The sequence below is a fragment of the Tinamus guttatus genome, unplaced genomic scaffold (assembly GCF_059628265.1).
Source record: "Tinamus guttatus ecotype Peru unplaced genomic scaffold, ASM5962826v1 Tinamus_guttatus_pri_ptg000369l, whole genome shotgun sequence".
Lineage (NCBI taxonomy): Eukaryota > Metazoa > Chordata > Aves > Tinamiformes > Tinamidae > Tinamus > Tinamus guttatus.
In genome coordinates, this window is record NW_028288903.1 from 528,372 (window position 1) to 551,656 (window position 23,285).

Below are 23,285 nucleotides of genomic sequence, written 5' to 3' on the forward strand. Positions count from 1 at the left end.
CTTGATTGCTAAATGTCATTTTTATACTGGTTTTCATTTTAGGAAAATAAAAAGTCTCATCACTAGGTTAGAACAATTAATCAGAAAACACACGTGCATGTATATGAGTACACGCGTGTGCATGACCCATCCTTGTTGTTGCCCAGAAGGTTACAGGTCAGGTTGAGGCCTGGGATGGTGCTTGAGCTTCTTGTGCGTCTTCTCCATTTCTAAATGTTGCAACGAAAAAAACCTAATGAGATGCTGTTTATTTTGATGCCGTAATTTCTAAAATTTGCAAATGCTCAGTGGTTAGGAGAGAGACATGAGACCAGCACATGACTGGAAGCTGGTAAAAATGAGTATGTGGCTTAAGCAGCCTTGCTCTTCCTTTCTCTCTTTCTAAAGCTGGATCATGGTATTTGAATGCAATGAATCAAGTCGTTTGGGGACCAGAAAGAGTGAGTAATTGCAGAGCATGTTGGGAGGCATAACCATGAAGTCTAATGGGTATTTCTTTTCTTGGGTGTAAGTTATTCCCACTCATAAAAAGGTGTGAGTCAAAAAGACCTTCTCTTTTCCCTGTGAAAAGCATGTAGCCTTGCTAAATTCAGCAGAGAGGCAGTGACAGTGAAGTGCACACGTGTTGCAGTGGGCGTCCTCAGTGACTGGCTCAATACTGCACAGCTCCAAAGCAGTTAAAGCGCCTGGTGTCTCATGAAAGGCAGCAGATTTCTCTGCAGGCATGCAATGCATAGCCCATCATTGGCAGCTTCTTCTGCCTCTGCCTATATGAATAGTGATGCATAATAAATGCAGTGCTAGACTCAGGTCATCACGTGTAGAGGCTGAATACTCAGGACTAGCGAACACAACAGTTGCTCTGAGTCAGATGTGTGCCTGAGGATATTTCTTGTAACCATGCATTCCTCCCGTGCCTGGGCAAACTGACCATGAAATGAGCAGCAGCGTAGGGTTAGTCACTGGAGAAGCAGCCTGAGTACCTACAGTTGACTGGTCCCTGTCCTGAAGTCTGTTCCTGTGGTTGATGATGATATGGCACGCTATTGACACTCTGTGTGCTGGGTAACACATCTGAACTGGAGTTCGTGCAAGGAATCAATGTACCAGTATCTTAGTATTTCTAATCTTGACAGAACAGCAGATGAGATGTAACACTTCTGGCAACACAGCATAATGCACCACAGAATCACACAGAATCACAGAATGGTTGAGGTTGAAAGGGACCTCTAGAGATCATCTAGTCCAATCCCACTGCACCAAACTAATCTTAATGGGATGCCTGCAGATTACTGGTGGTTTGGTAAGGATACATCAGGAGACAGTCCATGTGATGACAGTCCATGTGATAACATCCTCATGGGGAACCTAAGGAAGGATAAGTGGACAGTGAAGTAGATTGAGAACTAGCTGGATGGCAGAGCTCAGGGGGTCGTGATGAACAGGGCCGAGTCTAGCAGGAGGACTATGGCCAGTGGTGTCCCCCAGGAGTCAGTACTGGGCCCAGTGCTGTTCAAATTGTTCATCAGTGACTTGGATGAGGGGACAGAGTGCACCCCGAGCAAGTTTGTAGAGGATACCAAACTGCGAGGAGTGGCCAACACTCCAGAGGGCTGTATTGCCATTCAGAGGGACCTAGACAGGATGGGGAGTTGCGCATTGAGGAACCTCATGAGGTTCAACAAGCACAAGTGCAGGGTCCTGCACCCGGGGAGGAATAACCCCAGGTACCAGTACAGATTAGGGGTTGACCTGCTGGAAGGCAGCTCTGCGGAGAGGGATTCTCGAGTCCTGGTTGACAACAAGTTAACTATAAGGTAGCAGGATGCCCTCGTGGCCAAGAAGGCCAATGGGATCCTGGCCTGCATCAGGAGGAGAGTTGCCAGCAGGTCAAGGGAGGTGATCCTGCTCCTCTCCTCAGCTTTGGTGAGGCTGCACCTGGAGTACTGTGTGCAGTTCTGGGCTCCCCAGTACAAGAGGGACATAGAGCTTCTAGAGAGGGTCCAGAGAAGAGCAACAAAAGTGATGAAGGTCCTGGAGCATCTATCTTATGAGGAAAGACTAAGTGAGCTGGGCCTGTTTATTCTGGAGAAGACTGGGAGTAGATCTGATCAATATGTATAAGTATCTGAGAAGTGAATGTAGGGAGGATGGGGCCAAACTCTTCTCCATGGTGGCCAGTGATAGGACAAGGGGCACAAATTAATACACAGGAAGTTCCACCTCCATATGAGGAAGAACTTCTTTACTGTGAGGGTGACAGAGCACTGGAACAGGCTGCCCAGAGAGGTTGTGGAGTCTCCTTCTCTGGAGATCTTCCAAACCAGCCTGGATGCGACCCCATGCCACATGCTCTAGGTGACTCTGCTTGAGCAGGAGCATTGGACTATATGATCTCTTGAGACCCCTTCCAACCTCAACCATTCGGTGATTCTGTGATTCGTCTTATTTTTTTTTTCTTGACCATGTACATACACACATTACTATGTTGTTGGCAAGCATGCATTCGTATCTGTAAACTCAATTTTCTACACTTGCAGCCCACAGGTGAGGCAGGCTCCCATTTTTATCATCCCTTATTATTTATAATATTTGTAGTTGTGAAAGGGAAGTTGGGCTCTTTTTAATAAGTGCATTTTGTTCACTTCAGGTGGTAAGAATAGTACTTGTTACTTCTTCCCCTCAGATAACAAGATTTCACGAAGTGTTTTTTTTTCTTTCTTTCAAAAAGATTAAGTAGTTGCAGGATTTAGAAACAGAAATAGTTACTGAACAGCAATGCTCTGAAGACTAAGGAACTAATAGATAGTCACTGACCCAAGACAGGTAATGGGATTCAATTCTAACCTGAAGTGAGGGACTTTTGCACCATTTTCTAAATAGGAACTATATCAGCATTCTGATTGTTAGAGGCTGTAGGAGTACTCAGGAGAAATAATAAATAAACATGTTCTGTTGCCCTTGATCTTCCCCAAAACATCTGCTACTGGCCACTATCACGAAGTATATTTTCTGATATATATTTATTTGTAAACCTTTGCTCTGACCCTGTGCAGCTGCTCAGGGCATGTTTTTGTATATGAGAAGGATGGAGCACAGGCTTACTACGTCAGAACCTTAGACCAGAGTGCAGTTGTCAAAGCGGCATCAGAGTGCTCCGGGGCCAAGGGGAGGCTGTGTTTACTACATCGTTCAAAACTATGAGTCATCTGCAAACCTACAGAGGGCAGCATGCATGGCAGAAAGAGGTCTAAATACACATGTACCCCAAAACAAGAAAGAACCACAGACAATTGCTTTCACTTCTCAATCTTATATATACATATATATATATAAGCCTCTGATGTGAAGATGAATCATCTTTAAAGCATCTTTAAGCACCTTCTCCACAGCTGAATGGAACAGTGGGAAACTGTCTATCTAGGTGAATTTTCTGTGCTAATTTTTATCTGCTTACACACCAGTATGAATCTTATCCTGAAAGCATCAGCACTGTTTGCTGGTCTCGATTCCAATTTGACTGTTTTTTCATGAAGAGTCTCCTATTAAATGTGGAATACCTGCAAACCATTACTAGTGGAGCTGTGCAGTAATGGAACAGAACCTGTTGCCTGTCCAAGGCATGTGGCCCAACAGACATTATATAAATATATATATATATATATATGTACACGTATGCTTGTCACTTCAAGTTATATTGAGTGAAGGCAGAAAATAATGTTTAGGACTCATTTTGTTGTCATGGATTTGCTAAACCTCATTGAAATTTACTGAAGAAATAGTCTAAGGCTATGAGGATGATCAGGGGCCTGGAACATCCTCCCTATGAGGAGAGACTGAGAGAGATGGGCCTGTTCAGCCTGGAGAAGAGAAGACTGAGAGGGGACCTGATCAGTGTACCTCAAGGGAGGCAGTGAGGAGGATGGTGCTGGCCTCTTTTCAGTGGTGGCCACCGACAGAACTAGAAGTAATGACCACAAACTGAAACACCAGAAGTTCAGCATGAACTTAAGGAAAAAATTTCTTAACAGTGAGGGTGACAGAGCACTGGAACAGGCTGCCCAGAGAGGTTGTGGAGTCTCCTTCTCTGGAGATCTTCAAAACCCACTTGGATGCAGTCCTGTGCCACATGCTCTAGGTGACCCTGCGTGTGCAGGGAGGTTGGACTAGATGACCTCTAGACGTCCCTTCCAACCTTAAGCGTTCTATGTTTCTTGAAGAATCCTTGCTCAAAACTGAAATGGGAGAAGAAGAATGAACTAGTTTACCACATGTGCTACCTGAACGGTAGATGTTGTGCCATAGTTTGGGAGATGCTGATTGACTCCAGTGTGAATACTTAAATACCAAGGTATGGTCTACTGCCTCACACTACATAACACCTAACAATTTAAACAACCTCCCTGCAGTCAGTCGGACTGTTTGTGTGGGAGACAAATTACTCATTGACGGCATCTGAACTGTGGGAGATGGGAGCGTTTCCCAGATCCTGGCTTAAAGTAAATACCTTAGCCTTATACTGCTCTACCCTAGGGCAGCACCTGGATGCACCAGCTTTCTCTGGAAGAAGCCTGGGCCTGCAGGAAAGGGATAAGTTCTGTCACCACCCCCAGTTTGGGTGAGCAGGGACACTGCAGGGAACATCTACTTAATAAGAAGGAAGGCATTGTCACTATTTTTTTTCTATGTGCTTGCATGAAAAAGAGTTGAAAAGTGAATTATAATAATTCACCACTGGAGTAAGTATATGCAGATCTATTGCCAAATTTCCTCAATTCCTCCCATTAAGAATGAAAGAGTAAGTCAAATAAAATAGAAAAGGTTTTTATTTGTGATATTTGAGTTGTGCCAGCTCACTCCAAGGACGAATTTAGCCAAGAATGTATTTCCTAAAGCTTAGTCCTCTTCTGTTATCTTGAATCATGTTCGGCTTTTTTTTTTTTTCTTTTTCTGAACAGAATATGCCCTCTGTGGAATAGCTAAGCATATTTGTACAGAACTGAGAAAAGAGTGATTTTATGAAGTAATCTTGTCTTTCAGAAATTCTTGCTCAGTGTATAAATTAAACGTTCAAGAAAACTGAATGAAATTGCTTTGCTATTCAGCTTATACAGCCAAGATGAATGTTGCACAACTGTTTGTTTTTTAAGTCTGGAGACAGTATTCTTTGTAATAAGAATGTATTTTCCCTAAAAGTGTTGCTCACCAGATTGGAATAGACACTGACATATTCTGAGAAACCCAAACTATATCCTAAAACATTATTTGATCAAATTGTTTAAGTTCTTTCTGGCTTTTATATGCTTTTAATTCAATGCAAACAAAATAATACCAAACATCCAAAATTATGGCCCTTGCATCGTGACAAATCTCAGATGGCAACTTCACTTTACCGATCCAGTATTTTTCTGGGGACATTTGTTCAATTTTGAGAAAGGCAAAAGAATTAAACAGGTAGATTTAAGAGGCACAAAGGGCTTCTGAAGGATCTCCCTAGGATTAACATTAATTTAGACTCAAGTGTAAGTGTCTTACTCTGTATAGCATTATTTGTCTTTTTATTGCCATCCTCAAAGCAATTAGCAATTCTCACAGTCACTATGTGTTAAAAGTTGCTGTTTGAAATTGTTAAAAAAAAAAAGGAAAATTTTAGAATACTTACTGAAAGCACCCAGTTATTTATTTCATATACAGGATTTTTAAGAGATTTTAGAAAATGCCTGTAGATTGCATTGCACTGGCCTGATGATGATACGTTACATTCATATGTGATATCTGAAGTACTACATGTAGAACAAAAAATATTCCATAACCTGTCACCTACATGACAGGCAATAAATTCTGGAACCACTAATAAACTCCGAAACTACTGTCAGTCATGGTAATCTTGGCCTCAGAGGGTCAAGGCTGGGTTCACAGGATCACACAGAGTCTCAGAACAGTTGAGATTGGAAGAGACCTCTGGAGATCATCTAGTTCAACACCCCTGGTCATGCAGGGTCACCTAGATCACATTGCACAGGATTGTGTCCAGATGTCTTTTGAATATCTCCAAGGATGTGGATTCCACATCCTCTCTGGGCAACCCTCAAAGTCAGAAAGTTTTTCCTCGAGTTCAGACAGAACTTCCTGTGTTTCAGTTTGTACCCATTGCCTCTTATCCTATGTATATGAGGGGTAGCACACAGTGGTTCCAAAAGTGGAGGTAATTGTTGGCTACAACATAGGCAGAGGAGCAGAAGAATCCCTACGAGCCACTGTGCCATCCTCAAACTTCGCTTTTTTTCTAGCATCTGTTGGCATGGCATGGGCTGAGCCAGAGTGCATTGATTGAGGGGTTAGTCACTAAGAACTGGTGCCAGACACTTTTTCATGGGATTTGCAAGGGGTTCCACCAAATGGTTAGTTTTATTCTTTCTGTTCCTGCACTGGGAAATCATTGCTGCCTCCTGAGCACCTCAGTTTGCAGAGTGCTCTGGCTTTTCCCAGAAGGGTCTCCATAAAAATCTCCTAGCAGAGGGTTCAAGATTCCACTCTGTAGCAGCACTGTCTTTCCAGAAAGTGTTGTCCCTTTGGTATTGGAGCCCACTGCCCTGCCACAGAGATGGCTTTGTTCCTCTTTTGATGCTGTCTAGGCGATATAAGAAATCATCTCTCTGAAATATGATGATCTGTCTGTGTGTGTCCACCTGTCCTTTACAACAGTTCATTGTTGCATAAACCACTATGGCAATCTTCCATTCCATCTGGAAAAAATGGGACTTCTAACCTGACCTAGCTTTGTGGCTAGCCTTGTTGGGTAAGCTGGTGGCAATGCCTTTCCAGCACAATGTCAGCAGCATTTTGACACTAACCACCAAAATAAAAAACAAACAAATGAAAAACAAACAAAAAACCACCAACCAACCAAAGAGACTACCTAGTCTGCAAGACCAGCTAAATCTGCCCCCCGATCTGGCATTACTGATGTCCTCAGGGCAGCTGCTCAAGGGCTGTCCAGCCACAGATACCCATACGCACAGAGGGTGTCTGCCCTCCATGTCCATGTTTCTGCCAGTGAGTGTATGGGAAGCTGTTGAAAAGCAACAACATTTTATCTTCAGATGAGATTCGCAATGTCCTTCTCTCGGACCAAAGACAGCATGCAACTTCATGCTGAAGGAGAGAGGTTAAGGTCATGCAGAAGACGTCTTGACATATGAAGTTCTGAGGCTCACACTGTGAGGCCTGTCCTTGAGCATTTAATTGCATAAAAAGTAGAGCTGCCTAATGCAAGAAAATTATATTGTGCTAGAAAGGGGGCTCTGAATCTTGCAAGAGAGATAGAACTTGCATTCCTTATCCCCATTCCTTCCCTTTTTCACCCTTTAGTCTACTCACACAGCTGCCTCCTGAAACGTTGAACTTTCTCCTGTCATGCACAACAAATGTCACCAAGGCTGCATATGGGAAAAATGTAACAAAAGGTAAATTAGAATATAGATAAACTTTATTGTGCTACAGGCTATAAACATTTTGCTGTTGTTAAAACATGCATTTTTTTTTGTTAAAATGTGTTTAATAAGCATAATTTTCATCTGAATACTATTTGAAGAAATGCAGCAAAGGCAAAGGGTGCAGTTAAAAAATATATGAAAAATAGAAAAGGAAAAGGAAAAATGTGTGAGGGAGGAGGTAGAATAGAAAGAGGAGCTAAAACATTCCTTCGGCATTAGGACATAGCCCACCAATGACACCAGGAAGAAAGCCTTCAATATCAGCCTATTTCTCCTTACGGCCATCAGAGAAGGAGGCAATAAATGGATCGTAAAACTCTGCACAAGCCATGGGCCTTGCTGTCACACCGTACTGAAGAGGCAAATATCCAGCTAAACGTTATGAGAGTTGTGGGTTTTTGTGTTTCTCCCCAACCCACCCCCCCACCACGGTCACAGCACGGCCGCAGCAGCCTCCTCTGCTGCTGCTGCTGCTGCTGCTGCTGCTGCTGCTGCTGCTGCTGCTGCTGCTGCTGCAGGAGGCGCTTCCCGCAAGTGGCCGCCAGGCGGTCCCGCCGCGATAGCCGGGATGCTCCATCCCCTTTCATACTCTGCCCATTATTATCACTGCTTTTTGCTTTCCCAGACAGCAGGAGGTCTGGAGTTCAACTGCATTCCTCTGCTGGCGGCAGAGAAGGGCGCAAGTTTTACAGCAAGTGATTACGGGCGATTGGTGGTAATTGCAATCAGGCAAAGTCAACACGGGAGAACTGCAGTATAATCCAGCAAAGGGAAGTTTAGGTTGCAGGATCCTGAAGTGCATGACTGGAAATTAATTGCCTGGCTCGCAGTGGATTTTCTCTAAGCTGCCTCGTTCCCTCAATAAATAAATTAGGGAACAGAGATCATTCTCGTCACTTCTCCTCGACATTGCGGAGGAGCTACTCCGAAAGCAAGACTATGTCTTCCAGCAGAACTTTTTTTTTTTTTTTTTTAATGTAATGTAATGTCATAATTAAAAGCAACTTCCCCCCGAACTTGGAAATTATTCCCAAGGGAGAGAAAGCAAATATTTATACTCCAGAGATTTCAAATCTTAGATGTCAAATGACCACTCTAGCACGGTTTCTTGTTTCTGCCTTACTGTAACATAAGTGATTTTTTTTTGTCATTTTCCGATTCTGAAAGCAAGGGGGAATATTCTTACTACCCTGGTGCTTCATGTAAAGCTGCATAGAACTGGAGAGAATTAAAGGTGACAGAAAACACAGCTGTGTTGTTCTTAGCGGAGAAGAAAGACATTATGTCCAGACCCAAACTATCCCTCCCCTGAACACATTTCACTGCAACCGCATTTCCTAGTTCTTACAGGAGAAAAAAATAAAAAGAAAAGAAAAAAAAAAAGAAAAAAAGAACAAAAGCCAATTTATTCCGAAGATCCCATTACACGCATAAATCTATGTAACTTTGCCCCTGCATGCCTCCCTGCTCTGCGGATACGTGCTGTAAGTATATCTTATATGCCTGTGTGTATATATACGTGTGCGCGTACACACAGTGCGCGCAAACTCCCGTACTCCCGCAGCCAGGCGCGGAGGCCGGCACGAACGCGCGGTGTCTCCGCGCGTGCCTCTCCGCGGAAGGTTTCCGCGCTCCCCCCCGCAGCTCTCCCCGCATCCCAGCGCACAGGGGGATGCCCGCGGTGCCGCCTCCCCGACACGGGCGGCAGCGCCCGCCTCGCCATCCGCGCCAGGAGGGGCTCCCCCGGCGCCCCACTTGGCAAGTGAGTGCCTGGGAGAGGGGGAGGCACCCCCGAAACGCCGCGGGAGAAGCCCCCGTGCCCGGCTGGCGTTTGCCTGGCGGTTTCCCCGCTCCCCGCCTCCGTCGCTGGCTGGGGCTGGCTCCGCGGCGCGGCTCCGCTGCTCGGCGCCCGGGCGGTACCTGTTGGGCAGGGAGCTGGAGCGGGGAAGGAGGCGCCGCCGCCGCGGGGCGAGCCCGGGCGGGCGGGCGGGCGGCAGCGCCGCCGCGGCGCGGGGGCCCCGAGGCGCTGCCCGCAGCGCGGCCCCGCAGCGCCCGGAGCGCGGGCGGGCGATGCCCGCGCCCTCCCGCCGAGGGGGCACGGCCGGGGCCGGCCCGGCGAGCGGGAGGCGCCGCGGCTGCAGCCCGGCCACTGAACACCTGCCGGAGCGCGGAGCGTGACGGGCACCGGCTCTGCAAGCGTCTCCTTGCGGGGCTTCCCCTCACCCTGCTTTTTTTTTTTTTTTTCCTTCTCCCTGCCCTCCCGGAGCAGTGTTAACAGGGGTATTTCCCTCGGGGTCATAAAGCTGAGCGCACACGAGGGAGGAGAGAACAAGCGCCTTCACCGCGCCGCTCCTGCCCGCATGCGGGCACCCCGCGAGCTGCTCCCGCATCCTGCCGCCGCGGCACCTTCCTTCACCTGGCCGCCCCTGCCCACATCATGCCTGCTAAGCTCCTGGCCGCCTTCTTCCTCCTGTCGGTGTTTCAAGCCTGGTGAGTGCCTGCTCCTTTCGGGGTAATGCCTGATTTACCTAATACCGCGGCGTTCGGGCTGGGATGCCGCCCTCAGAGTTTGCACAGTACGTAGCACCGGGGAAGGACCCCGGACTCTTTCCTCTCCCCTCACCACCATCACCATATTATTATTAATCATTATTATTATTATTACTATTACTACTACTATTATTATTTCTGCCCTGGGTTTTCACTCCAAAACGCAGCTGGCTGCAACTCTCTCCGTGGGACGCAGCCCCAGCTCGCTCCCCTCACCAGCTACCCCACAAACCCGGCGTTTTCCAGAGCCCCGTGGCCGGCGCCGCCGCGACCCTTCCGGGCACGGGTGCGGGCCGCAGGCCGCCGTGGAGGGGGCCGGTCGCCATGCCGGCCGCGCCGCCCCGGCCCGCCACCAAGTTTCCTGCTCGCCCAGGCCAGGAGCGGAGCCGGCGCCCCCGGCGGGGGAGGAGCGGGGTCCCGCGGGGAGGCTCCGAGCGGGAAAGCCGGAGCCGGGCGGCCGGGACGCGCCGCTCAGGAGATCCTAGCCGGGACGGAGCAGGGCGGAGCGCCCCGCCGACAGGCGACCGTTACGGGAGGGGAACGGCCACCGCCGGCCGTTGGCGAGTGCACCCCCCGGCCTCAGAGCCGGCCGTGGCAGCGAGGGAGAACGGCGGCCGCGCCGAGGGAGCGCTCCCTTCCCTTCCCTTCCCTTCCCTTCCCTTCCCTTCCCTTCCCTTCCCTTCCCTTCCCTTCCCTTCCCTTCCCTTCCCTTCCCTTCCCTTCCCTTCCCTTCCCTTCCCTTCCCTTCCCTTCCCTTCCCTTCTCCCTTCCCTTCTCCCTTTTCCCTTCCTTTCCTTTCCCTTCCCTTCTCCACATAGACATTTAAAACAGAGCTTTAGGGACTGTACTGTCCATCCAGGCAGCCTGTCCCACAGTGGCATCTTTCTCCCCTCTAAATCCTCTCAGGAAACACTGGTTGCCTCACGTCAGTCCCTGAGGCCAGGAGAGCATGTCCTGGACACACTTATTCTGGGAAATAAACCCTTTCTCTCACAGTCTCTTGCTGTTTTTTAAGCCTTCATCTTCTTTGGCTTATGCATTTCTGTCTTCTTGCAGGATCAAAACCAGTGTCTCCTTAGACACCTGGGGAAAAAGGGCAACTCTCCTTCCCTTTTCTTGCAAATCACCTGCCATCATCCCACATTTATTTCTGCGGATAGCAGGAATATTGTAGGAGTTTGACAGTCATCAGTAAGGCTACAGGTGAAAAAGTAGCCTCGGGTGCCTTCAGAGAGCTTAATTGCATAGAGGCAAGAGAGAGAAGTGAAAAGCGAACTCTCCAGGAGGGAACAAAACACCTTGAAAAATATGTATTTAATTTGCATCAGTGTTGTTAGACTCCCTGTGAAAGCTCTCCCACCCACAGTGTTAATCTAGAAGCTGGGTGGGAATTTACATCCTTTGGGGGTACTTTCTAGGAAACAAGCTGCTACAGTGAAGGGATTTAGGAAGTCTCTCGGTGCTAGGAGTCTTATTAGTAAGTGGTTTAAAGAAGCTGCTCTTTGGCATGGGAGTCATGGTCCTTCATGAAATCACTTGTCACTTTCATACTCAGCCCCAGTGCCTCCAGTAAAGGTGCAGTGGATGCAGGAGAACAATGACCTGGGGCTCCTTTCTGATCAGTAATTCAGCACCACTGCCACTTTCCAGCTCCAAGGAATAAACCCTGTATGTTTGGAGATGGAGCCTCCTTTGAGAATGGTTCTGTAACTGCAGCGTTCAAACATTTGGCTTTTCATGAATCTTAGGGGGAAAAAGCCCATCCTCTTGGGTTTTTCTAACACTCCTGGTTGAATTACACAGAAAATATCAAGCTCTAAAAATACAGTTTACTAATGGAAAATCTCTGGAGGTCCCTTCCAAGCATAACCATTATGTGATTCTGTGCGTGTGAAAATGCCTACTTATTTCTTCTTTTTCTTTTTTTTTTTTTTGCATAACTTTTCTGTACTTTTGAAACTTTACTATATTTGCTTTCTCCATAGGAAATCCTCAGGGGCTGGAGTTCAAATTATTTTTGCTTAGAAATATGTATTTTTGCAAATATTTTTGTATATTGTTGTCAGGGTATTCAGAACCAGTGGTAGTTTGTGGAATCGTGTTAAGTGATTCATGGCTAATCCTTACAGACATATTGGTCATAGAGCAGTTTCAATTAAAAGTCTGATAATATGCTTGAATGGTGGTTTACAAGCAATGGTGAGTGTTGATGATTCTCTATGATTAAATTTTTATAATTATATTCATTTTTTTCTCCTGTCACTATAGAGGGCTAGAGGGTATAGATAAACTATAGAAAGTCTATCAGGTCTTCTTGAAATTTAAGTTATTTTGAAATACACTAATACAGAAGTGGAGGGAGAGAAAGAAGGAGGGAGGAGATTGCTTTGATGGAGGCAGCTCTGGCATTAGTACATCCCAAGCATAGGCAAGGGCAGTGTCGCTGAATCTTTGTTGTTTTGTACTTTTCATAATTGACATCTGTGTGAAAACGCCATGAAATGCCATCAAATCACTAGGGCAATTGTGAGCCCAAGCTCTAGGCGATTATTGCTCCAGGTTCCAAGACTGAGGTTATCTTTTCTCCTGATAGATTCATCTCAGCTTAACTGTCACAGATTTTTGCAACTGAGGGAGATGAAATAGATTTGGTTTCTAAGATACCAAGATACATCTTCAAATCAACATTTTACTGGTCATGCACAAAAAGCTGCACAAATGAAATTGGTCCCATGTGTGAAAATAGCTCTAGCTGTAGTTTCTAAGCAAACTGTAGTTTTACTACATTTGTATCATCAAACACTTAAAATGAAAATAATTCACCTGTGAAAGAAGAGTTGTAACCCCTTTGTATAATACTGTCTTTTTAATGTCATTAAAACTAGACGGAGACTCTGAAATTCAGATTAATTTGTGCATTTGTGTGCTTGTGATGATCTGTCTTACACTCAAAGAGCAAGTTCTTAATTCTAAGCCTTGTAATACATTAAATTCTGAAATGTAGGCACTGAGAATATAATAATTTATTAATAGGATAAAATGATCAGGAAGTATTAAAAGTTCTGAATTTTTAATACTCTTATTAGCCTCTTTGCAAGAGATGAATCAGTTGTCTTGGAGGATTCATAAAATAATACTGCAGATGCCAGCTCTTCATAAGAGTATATTAACTAGTATGGGTAGGTTGGTTAAAATATAAGGTAGAAAATAGTTAACCCATAGCCTATAACTTCTCTGAAACTGGCAGAAAATATGTTCAGAACAGTATCTGATGATACCCCACCCACAAACACTCAATGAGCATTGAGGACATCTGCTTGCAAAAACATCCTAAGGTTGGATAGATAGACAAACCCATGGAAAAGATCTAAAACTTCTTAAAATGAGTGTAGAGATTTACTCAGAATGTACTCCCAATTTTGTTTATGTAAAATAACATCTATTTGTTTGATCTATTATTGTAGCTCTCGAAAGGTTGAAGAGGATGAATATGAAGATGGAACAACTAACCAAAAATGGGTATTAGCTCCAAAAACACAGGACACAGACGTGACTCTCATACTAAACAAGCTGTTGAGGGAGTATGACAAAAAGCTGCGGCCAGATATTGGAAGTAAGTAAGTTTTTACTTTCTCTGCAAGTAAGGAAAAGTATCTATGAACACTGACTATTATGTTTTGGTTAGTAAACACTGATGTTTGGAAAACACCGGTGTTTTCATTTCCAAGTCAGTGTGAACATAGACATGGAAGGACAAGCTCCAAAGGATTGAGCAGGTCTTTGGCACAGTCAGGAACAGTTCTTTTGTTATCCAGTGCATACATATGAAAAACTCAGGCCACAGGCTCTGACGAGCAATTAAAGAAGCAGCATACTAAAAACAAAAAGTAGGACACAGTAGGAGGAGAATGTGCATCTACTCTCTTCAAAATACGTCATGATCACAGAAGTTTTGTTCCTTATGCTGAGAAGAAGCCGAGAAGAAGGTCTTGGATTTGCCTCTGTAAATATAGGGCAACTCTAGGGATTTTCTCCCCAAAGCCAGCAGACACTTGATACCCAGAGATCTGACAGAAAGGAAGTGTCTTGAGGTAGTACTAGTATATATCAGGATACATTTAGGGAAAAGCCCAGTAGATATCTGTATGTATAGAATTATTTTGCATTATTTTCCAGTTTTGATTTTTTTTTCTTATTTGTATAATGGGGGTATTTCTAAGTAATGTTTTTTTACCATTTGTGATTTTATTCTGTTTACCTTGCTTATATCCTTAGACCAAAAGGGCTACAGCAATACTGCTGTTCAGCTTACATGCCGTTCAGCCTATTTACATGACAGATATCAGAGACAACTTATTTTTTACATTTTTTTTGTGCTTTCTATATAGTTCAGAATAACCTGGGAAGCAAAGGAACCTGAAAACCCCCACAATTTGTTGTAGCTAAATTTTTGCAGAGAGGTTCTGCAGAGATAATTTCTACCACTGATTATAAATGAGATCACTGTTTGGTAATGACATATGTGTTGATACATGTATTCTAGGTGATCCTAGGTGGCAATATTAAATGGATGGATAGAACAGCCACATTTATGGATATGTAAATATTTTTGCTTACTTATTTATGTTTAGTTAACAATTTTACTAATTTTACTAAGTTTCACATCTGAGGGTATTCACTGTTGTTATAAATACTGTCTAATAGATACACACTATTACAGTAACCCCAGAAAAACTATGCCATGTGATAAAAGGGCTTTTTTCATAGCTATTACTTTGATTTTTCTACAGTGTTTAAAGATATCATGTTTTATAGATGCCTATGTTTTTATATGGAGTGACATTTATCTCTCCCTCTGCCTAGTTTGTCATACTGGATTTAACTGATCTTTAATAGCAGTTGGAGAAATGCTTTAATACAGTGTCCCACCTGCAGCAACATCTGGAAGACATCCTCAGACATATATATATATATATATACATATATACACACATATATATATAACTGTACATTGTGTCCTTAGATCACTGACTTCAGACGGAGTAAATTATGTAATGCCTGTGTGGGACAAAGCGATCATTCACAGTCCCTGTGTCAGTTGCCATAAAATTAGTGGAGGTCAGGCAAATCCTACAGTTCTGGAAATTCATTGTTGCCAAAGTAATTCCTTTTGTATACACAAACTTTCATAAATCCGGTTTTAGAGAAAGGAGTTAAATTACACAGCTCCTCATATATCCTACCAGAGACTTTAGAATTCTGGACTACATCTATCTATTTCTGCTAAGGATCTTAGTCCTAGGCCATTTTTCTCTTCGATAGGATTCTGGTTATGTTACAACTCAGCTAAGTGTTGCTCAGATGCTAGGGAAGTTATTTCAACATGCTGCTTCCTTTCCTACACCCTCTTTCCTGCTCTCCCACATTTTGATGCAGATAAATGATGTTGCCCTTTTGAAGCTGTGGAGCCGCTGCATTTGTCAAGAACATCAGGGGGATGTCAGCATATGAGGCACTATGTCTAACTTACCCGATATGGCAGCTCATTCCTTACACTAAAGCATGTCTTCCTTTCCATGTGGGAGAAGATTATCCTCCTAGTTAGACAGTTAACTTGTTCTGCCAACTAAACTGAATTGCTGTCCTGAAACTCCCAGTATTAATATTTATCAGTTAAAGCACTAGGAAAAAGAAAGTAGTGGACTAGATAGTGCATCAAATAATAAAATGCATATTTTGAATTTTTTGGAAACTATGGAATGAGCCAGTAGAGGAAAGAGAGAAGTGATTTTCAGAATCAAAGCAGAAGTAGAGCTAATAAAAGACATGGTGGATTAAATTCAGGATTGACATGCAGTCAGTTACTCATTAGGGTCTTTCCATTTGAGCAGTGTTGCCTGTAAGCAAACAGGCTGCCCACAGCACAGAGGAGACTTGCCATTTCATATGATATTGCTCTTCACTCCAATATCCAATTTCTTATTTCAAAACCAGTGTTTCTAACAGTGGAGGCCTTTAGAAACGCTTCTGAAGGAAGCGGTCTTCTTTTTGAAAGCAGTCAGATGAGCCTAGTGAAATACTGACCACTCAGCTCTTTCAAAGTTCAGGATTGCTCTTTTTGGGTCACTTGAGAGTACACTTTTTCCTGTCAAGATCTATGGGTAGAAATAGAAAATTGTGGCAAATGGGAGATGTTTCAGTGCATGTTGTGAATTTTCGGTGGTCTTTCATCCTTCTCAGGGGACTTTATGTTTTGGCTAACCTAAGTATATATCCAAGCGCTACTTAGCTCTACACACACATAGTCTTGAGTGCCCACTTGCCTTCAGGTCAAGGGCAAATTCATCACTAAATACACTGTGAACACAGACACTCAGCACCACTTCTGCCCAGAGGCAAGGAGAGTCCATACTAAAATGTGAGGCCAGAGCTTGCTCCTTTCTCTTTGGAAGTATTCTTTTTCTTACTCTGTCTCTATGCCTGGTCTGGGCTTTCATGTAAAACGCTGTGACTTAGACCCCATGCTCTCGTCTGTGCTCACCTGGCAGCACTGCGCATCAGAGACCTTGCCTTCAGTGCTCCAAATCAGGGTTTTGAAGGAGGTTGAGTAACCAAAATATTAGGCAAAGTAGTTCCCCTGTGAAGTGTATCATCGATACGATACCTCAGCAGGAGGTAGCTGGGTGAAAGGGGCTGTGGGGCTTTCAAAGCAAGATGATATTCTACAAGCAAGGGAATGTCTGCCTGCATCCCCCTTGGCCACACACTGAACAGAGTTCTTGTATCCATAACTATCACAGCTTGTAAGGGGGTTCATTTTAATGGTGGCATCTGGCAGTTTTCCATTATGTCACAGAATAAGTATGCCTTTTGGAACTGAAAAAAGAAAGGGAGAGAAAGCACCCCCCACCAAACAGCTTATTGGTGTGTATTGATGTGTATTGATGAAAGAAAAAAAATAGAAGTGTATTGTGGGAGAAGGAATCTTTTCCATCCATTTTTTTACCAGCCTAGTTTTAGGCCTGAGGATCCTAGCACTGTACCATAGTGTAAAAGGCACAAATCTCAGGTAACAAGTAAACGTGTTCTGACCTGTGAAGATCTTAAAATCTCTTCCTAAGGCAAGTACTTTATGGTGTGTTTCAAAGTCCTTTGAAGACATATTCAATGGGTTTGCAACTTTTTCTAAGTGTAGTGACTGACCCGCAAAAGTGTGATTTCTTCCTCAAAGCAGACTGGATTAAGTTCTGACATTTGGTAGGACACAAATACTGGCCCTGAAATTTTGCTTCCTCTTTATTAATAAAATGAGAACAGAAGCAGGTAAATCAGCAGGCTACAGAGCAGAATGGTAATTTCAGCTAGAAAAAATTCAGACTTACTTAGAACTTTATTAATACAAAATATTTTTTTTGCCATTGCACTATTTTTTGACCAGCTGACCAACTTTAAATCATAAACATTATTAATTCCCCCTCCCTCAAACCACTGAAAAATTAAATGTCACATGATAAAATAGATGTCCTTTGAAGCCAGTTCAGCATAATGAAGCTTTGCTATTCACTTCTCTTAATGGACAGTTCCACACCTGCAGTCCTGGAAAATAAAAGCTGCCTTTATTACTCTGTTTAGCTGTTGCATTCATAGGGAACATAAGTTGCCTTAGACAACTGGAGAGAGTTTGTAACAGAGTGCTATTCTGAAGTAAGAGTTTTGCTAGCTTATAAAGTGAGTCATTGCACTCCCTGAGTGCATTTTGCGTATGGTAGGTAATATGTTTCTTTTATTGTGAAAGTCACTTTACCCATAGAAAAGGTGCGTATGTGAGAGGTTTCTGAAGTGTGGCGTAAGTAGCAGGAGAGAAAGAACCCTAGACCAGGCTTAGGGCTGCAGTGCTTATTTGGAGCATGAAGAGTATTAAGTCTTAACTGTTACCTTTCTGTAGCTGGTTTGCCAACCTCACCGAGGTTTTTCCTCCCAGCTTTCTCACTAAAAGCAGTAACTAGTGTGCAGCAAAATGTCAGTGATGACAGGACGGTAGTAATGATAAGATTGTTCATGAACCATCATAATCTCTAAGTTTCTCTTTTTTATCTCTACCTGCTAATGTGAAAGAAAATAATCTTATTCTATTTCACCAGTACTTTTTTAGAGAATAAAAACATTCTGTGAGCATCTCTAACAAGTAATCATTTACCTCATCACTCTAATTTAAGTGCAGAACATATTCTTATACCCACATCCACCATTCCTGCAGTTACCTGCCCTTCCCCCTAGCTCCTGAAATACTCTTCCCAGAATACAGCAGGGTGGAACATGAAGTTACACATATATTTGCTGGGTTTACATAGCGAGAACTGCTGTCCATTACCTCTCTCAGTAGAGTTCCAAATGTGAGAAATTGGTGTTAGATAAGTGGTAATTTGCTAGTTTAGCATTTTTAAAAATACTTTTAAAATTACTAAAAGTTTTATTTTCTGCCCAATTGGGGCTGTACCAATGATTTTTGCAGTTTTTTGTACGATGTCAGGGAAAGTTCTGTATTTCCATTTAAGAGGCTGAGGTAGGATAATGCTGCTAACAAAAAAGGCACTATAAGGGACTATAGTGTGCTTAAACTATCCAGGACAACCGAAAGTAAAGTGAGATCATAAATATTAGATATGAAGTTAAAATAAGATGCAAAACCAAATCAAAGGATAGAAAGTTACAAGACAGAGGTTCCTGGATCTCCAAGTTATCTAGCTGAGTAGTAGGTTTTCAGCTGATACTTCTGGTAATAGCCCAAAATTGAAAAGATTGAATTAGATTTTAATGCTCTGCAGGTATTGTATAAAAGTGGAAGTTTACCAACTTCATTTATTGTTCCTATATTTTCTAAGACCTGTCCTCTGAGCTGCCTGCCTTCCTAATTAAAAAAAAAAAAAAAGTGACCTCAAATGTTATCTCAGACTTGAGGCAAGACTATTATGGGGAAGAGAGAGCAAATATGAATAATACCAATCTTACCAATATCATTCATTGAAAGAATAAAAACATGTGTTAGGGTAATCTATGTATTGAACGTATATTTGATCTTGTTCTGTTTCTCAACTGTATTGTTATAGTAGGGCAGGCTCTGGATTGCACATATTCAACGAAGTCTTACCAACTTGTGTTTTGACATGACTTCAGCACTGATGCCTTCTTTTCCCTGTCTTTTCAATTGTATTACAGTAACTCAGAGGCCTCTGGGAGTCTCCATAAATATATGGTCCTTAGAGCTTCTGCTATTTTTATTATGCATTTATAAACCCAGATAAATGGACTTTAAAGTGTATGTCCATATACACACAAACACACCCACACACATTTTTGATGCCCATGTATCTCCCAGTTCCACAGGCTCTTGTCTTGAGAGTCAAACTGTTTTTTTTTTTCCTCACAAGTAACTTTATTAATCAAATTTCTCGGGACCAGAGTAGTCCCACAAACAGCTGTGCAACTCTCAGGTCCTTGAATAGGTTTATACATGTGTAGCCACTAGAAATAGGTAGGTCAATTTGTGTTGGCAAACAAAAAGGATAGGTTCTGTCTGATTTGCTTTACTGTGCTGGCTTTGGAGGGCTTAATAGCAGTTCTCTTTATAAGTAGTTAAAGCAGGAGCAGATCTGCTGAGTGAGTGGGCAGAACTTTCATTCTGTTGCTCTTCAAAAGACATAAGAATTTTCAAGCAAAATCCAATTGAAAATCTTCAGTTCTGGAGCTGTATTGGAACCTTTCTTCTGTCTCATCCTCCTTCCTGGCAGGCCACACCAAAATGCACTCTAATGTGTACAACACGCTACTACTTTCACTGTGCCTGTCAAGTTATTTCTGCTAGCTGCTGATTGCCAAACCTGATATTCTTTAAATTAGCTCTGGCAAGGCTTCCCCATATGTGATGACAGAGGATTGCTGATTGCCTCACAGATCAAAATATTGCCTGGATCTTAGTGGAGAAAAAGCTGTAAACTGTCATGCAAGGTAAAAAAAAAAAATAATAATTGCTTTCTGGTAGAAGTCTTTTTTTATGCTATCTTACGAGAAATGTTAGACTTCTTACCTCGGGAAGTAGTGGGAGACTGTTGTCACTTCAGGGCGGATTATAGGCAGCCGCACACGGAGAGTTGACTGGTGTATAAATAGTCAAGGTAGTCCACAGTGGAAAGGGGAGAGGGAGTAAATTCCGTTTGTACTATCGTAGCACTCAGGAGGGGAAGGTCATAGTCCTGGATACAAAGCCAGTAGGGCTGGACACTGCAGAAAGAGGTAGAGATTAGTCTAACTTAGGCTAGTATATCAAGAAAAAAAATGGATAAGAAAAAAAAAATTAAAAAAATGAATAGTTAGGATATGGAACGCTGCAGCCAAGACTTGAGTAGGAAACAGGGCTGAATCTGGTGAGTGCTCAGTAGTTGAAAAAGATTCTAAGAAAAAAAAAAAGTTTCAATTGCTGTCATTGGAACTTCCATTTCTTTTGGGGAAGGAAAGTGGATTGATATTATTTCAGAAAATTTTCTTCTGTTTCAGCTACCAAACTGGAAATCCATTAACTACCTGTTTCCATGAGTAGGACAGTAAATATGAAGATTATTTTAGTGCCACTCATCTGCCATGCGTAATGTATAAACACACCTATGTGAAGAGGTGTTCCTGGAGAAAGGGATTGTATTAAATGCAAAAATGCACCATCTCTGTTCTAGGGAGGATAAAACAGTTTTCTCAGTTGTCTTCAGGGATTTTAATTCTCTAGCATCTCTAGTAGCTGATACTTTCTTCTTCTGACTTTGTTATGAACATTACCAGAATATTATTGTTAAGATTAATAAAGAATGAGTAAACCACTCTGTGGCTACTCCAAAATCCCAGTTTTAGATTTTGAAAACTGTGTTCCATATTTGAGTTTAAAAAAATGGCATAAACAACAGATGATGTAAATATAGAGGAAAATAGAATCAGGAATCTTACAAATATTTTAAGTAATGGACTAAGGTGCTTTAGTTCTCTTATTATTAGTTGGGAGAAGTTGCTGATTTACTTGTGTTACATAAAACAAAAAACTCACCACAGTCAGCCTGCTGTACAAGTTTGACCAATGAACTGCACAGTTCCTTAGTCTGGAACATAGGATAACTTCATTCAAACCCATGAAAGAGAGTAAGCTTTTCTTCTTTTGGAAATTTTGCTTATGTGAAAAAGGAACCTCACAAAACTGTGAGGTAAATTGGTTGCATTCTGAGTCCCTAATCTCAGTCTGGTGCCAGTGCAGTTTATCAAACACAGGCTTTTTCAAAATCTAGCATGGAAATGTTTCTGATTAGGATAGACTGTTGACATGGAAATTTTGATGCCTGCATTCCTGCTTTTTGAACCTTTTAGCCAGGGTAATTTCCAGTTTCTTTGCTGAAGCAGTTTTTGTCACAGATGCTCAGCTGTGAGTGAAAGGATTTATTCCACTTTTTTCTCCTTCTCTCAGGTAAAACTCTCATGAGCCAAACTGAAAGAATATGTGACATGTTTCATTTAATGGAGAGATCATGAAGCCTCCCCACCCCGATTTTATTTTTTCTGCTCAAAAATTATAGAGCTTTCTTTTTGATCATAGTTTTGATCTTTTTTTAAATATATAGACAGTTTAAATCAAATACTGAAGCATTTTTGGTTTGAGTCTAATAATGCGCATGCAGAAATAATTCAGTATCAAAAGGTTTTTTTTTTCCCCCCCTGAAACTAATATCAGAATCTAACCAGAGTAATATGGTTCCTGGGGATAAGACTGTTCTTTTGGCCAATTTGTAATGAGCTGTTTATAGTATCTTATCAATAGTTAAGCCTTGCATGGAGTTTTTTGGGTCGACAAAGCAATACTGGTTTTGTATTGGAGAGAATACCTCTTATCTGAGTACTTAACAGCAGGGTCCTTTTCAATAGGACCTTGTGTATGAATGCAAATAATGAATTAATGCATCTACCATTAATGTGGTTTTATTTCTTGGCAGTGTTTACTTGCTGAAATAGTTTGATACAAGTGCAAACTGCAACTTTGCTATTGTAGGTAGTAGGGTTTGGAAGGCAATCATGTTTGCCAGACTCTTGGGCTGCGATGGCCCAAATGACCCAAAACTGCATATAGCAGTGGCTAATTCATAGCTGTTACCTGACTTATTGTGCTTAGAGAGTGTTCTTTCATCAAGGAAGCTTTCTGAGCAGATCTTTAAATTTGACAGTTTTACATTTTGAGGTTGGAGCAGGAAGAAATAATCTATCATCTTTACATAGTGAAAATTTTCAACAGATTATTTTAAAATATCTTTGCCCTTTTGTGCATTTATCTTTATGTTTTTCCTATAACCATTACTGTTCATCCTGACATTGACAGCTTCTAAGACTTTGCAAGAACAAATTCTGTTATTGTTTTGTCTCGTGATGCTGCATAGGAACTCTCTACTTCTATGAGTATAAATTTAAATAAAATGATAATGTAACTTCTAGGGACTGACCGTAAAGCCAGCATAACTATGGAAGATCTATAGTTCTCATCCCCAGACACCATGGTATCAGAAAAATCATGGCCTATGAATTAGGGAAAAATATACAAAAGATAAGAGTGAAGATTACTGGTGATGGTGGGAGGTGAAGAATAAAACTGATTCTTAGCTGATTGAGAGAATCCTGTGTATGCTGTCATTCACACTCCTGGACAAACAGCAACAAAATCTGGCATGTGAATAAAATATCCTGCTCAAGCAACCATGTTCCCATCCTGGTGTTGCTGTTTCTCTCAAGTCTCTACTCAATGTTCTATTTTCCTTCTGATTTTTATTTTCACCGTTGCTTCCCCTTTCAAGGAAAATTCGTCATCCTGCTTTGCTTACAGATCTGGAGTTTTTGGCAGTTTGGTCTTAAACCATGGAGATGACAGTTCTGTCAGAATTTGTCTTGCTGTAGCAAGTGAAGGACTTTGACTTCTCTCTGTTGTTTAAACTCACACTCTTCTATGCAGGATTTTTTCCTCACTGACATCTCGCCATTAGCATATCTTTCTTCAAGTATGATTTGTCCTAAAACTGGGAAATTTTAGCTGATCACAACTGTCCCTGAGAAGTGACTTTTTAGCATAGCAATTTATTTACTAGAACGAACAAGTAATTAGATGTCACATACAAGGTCTTGTAGGAAAATATTAATAGTCATCATTGCTAATGCAAAGTAAACACT

At 42.4% G+C, this 23,285-nt stretch overlaps 1 protein-coding gene across 1 annotated transcript in view; it reads left to right on the top strand.

The window, feature by feature from the left end:
- Nucleotides 1-9,911: 9,911 nt before the first annotated feature.
- GABRG3 (gamma-aminobutyric acid type A receptor subunit gamma3) overlaps nucleotides 9,912-23,285 on the top strand; it is a 311,230-nt gene continuing 297,856 nt past the window's right edge. Inside the window, exons 1-2 of the mRNA XM_088530388.1 lie at nucleotides 9,912-9,986; nucleotides 13,511-13,659. Of these exons, the coding sequence (XP_088386514.1) occupies nucleotides 9,934-9,986; nucleotides 13,511-13,659 (202 nt within the window). The 5' untranslated portion in view covers nucleotides 9,912-9,933. The remainder of the gene's footprint in view (nucleotides 9,987-13,510; nucleotides 13,660-23,285) is intronic.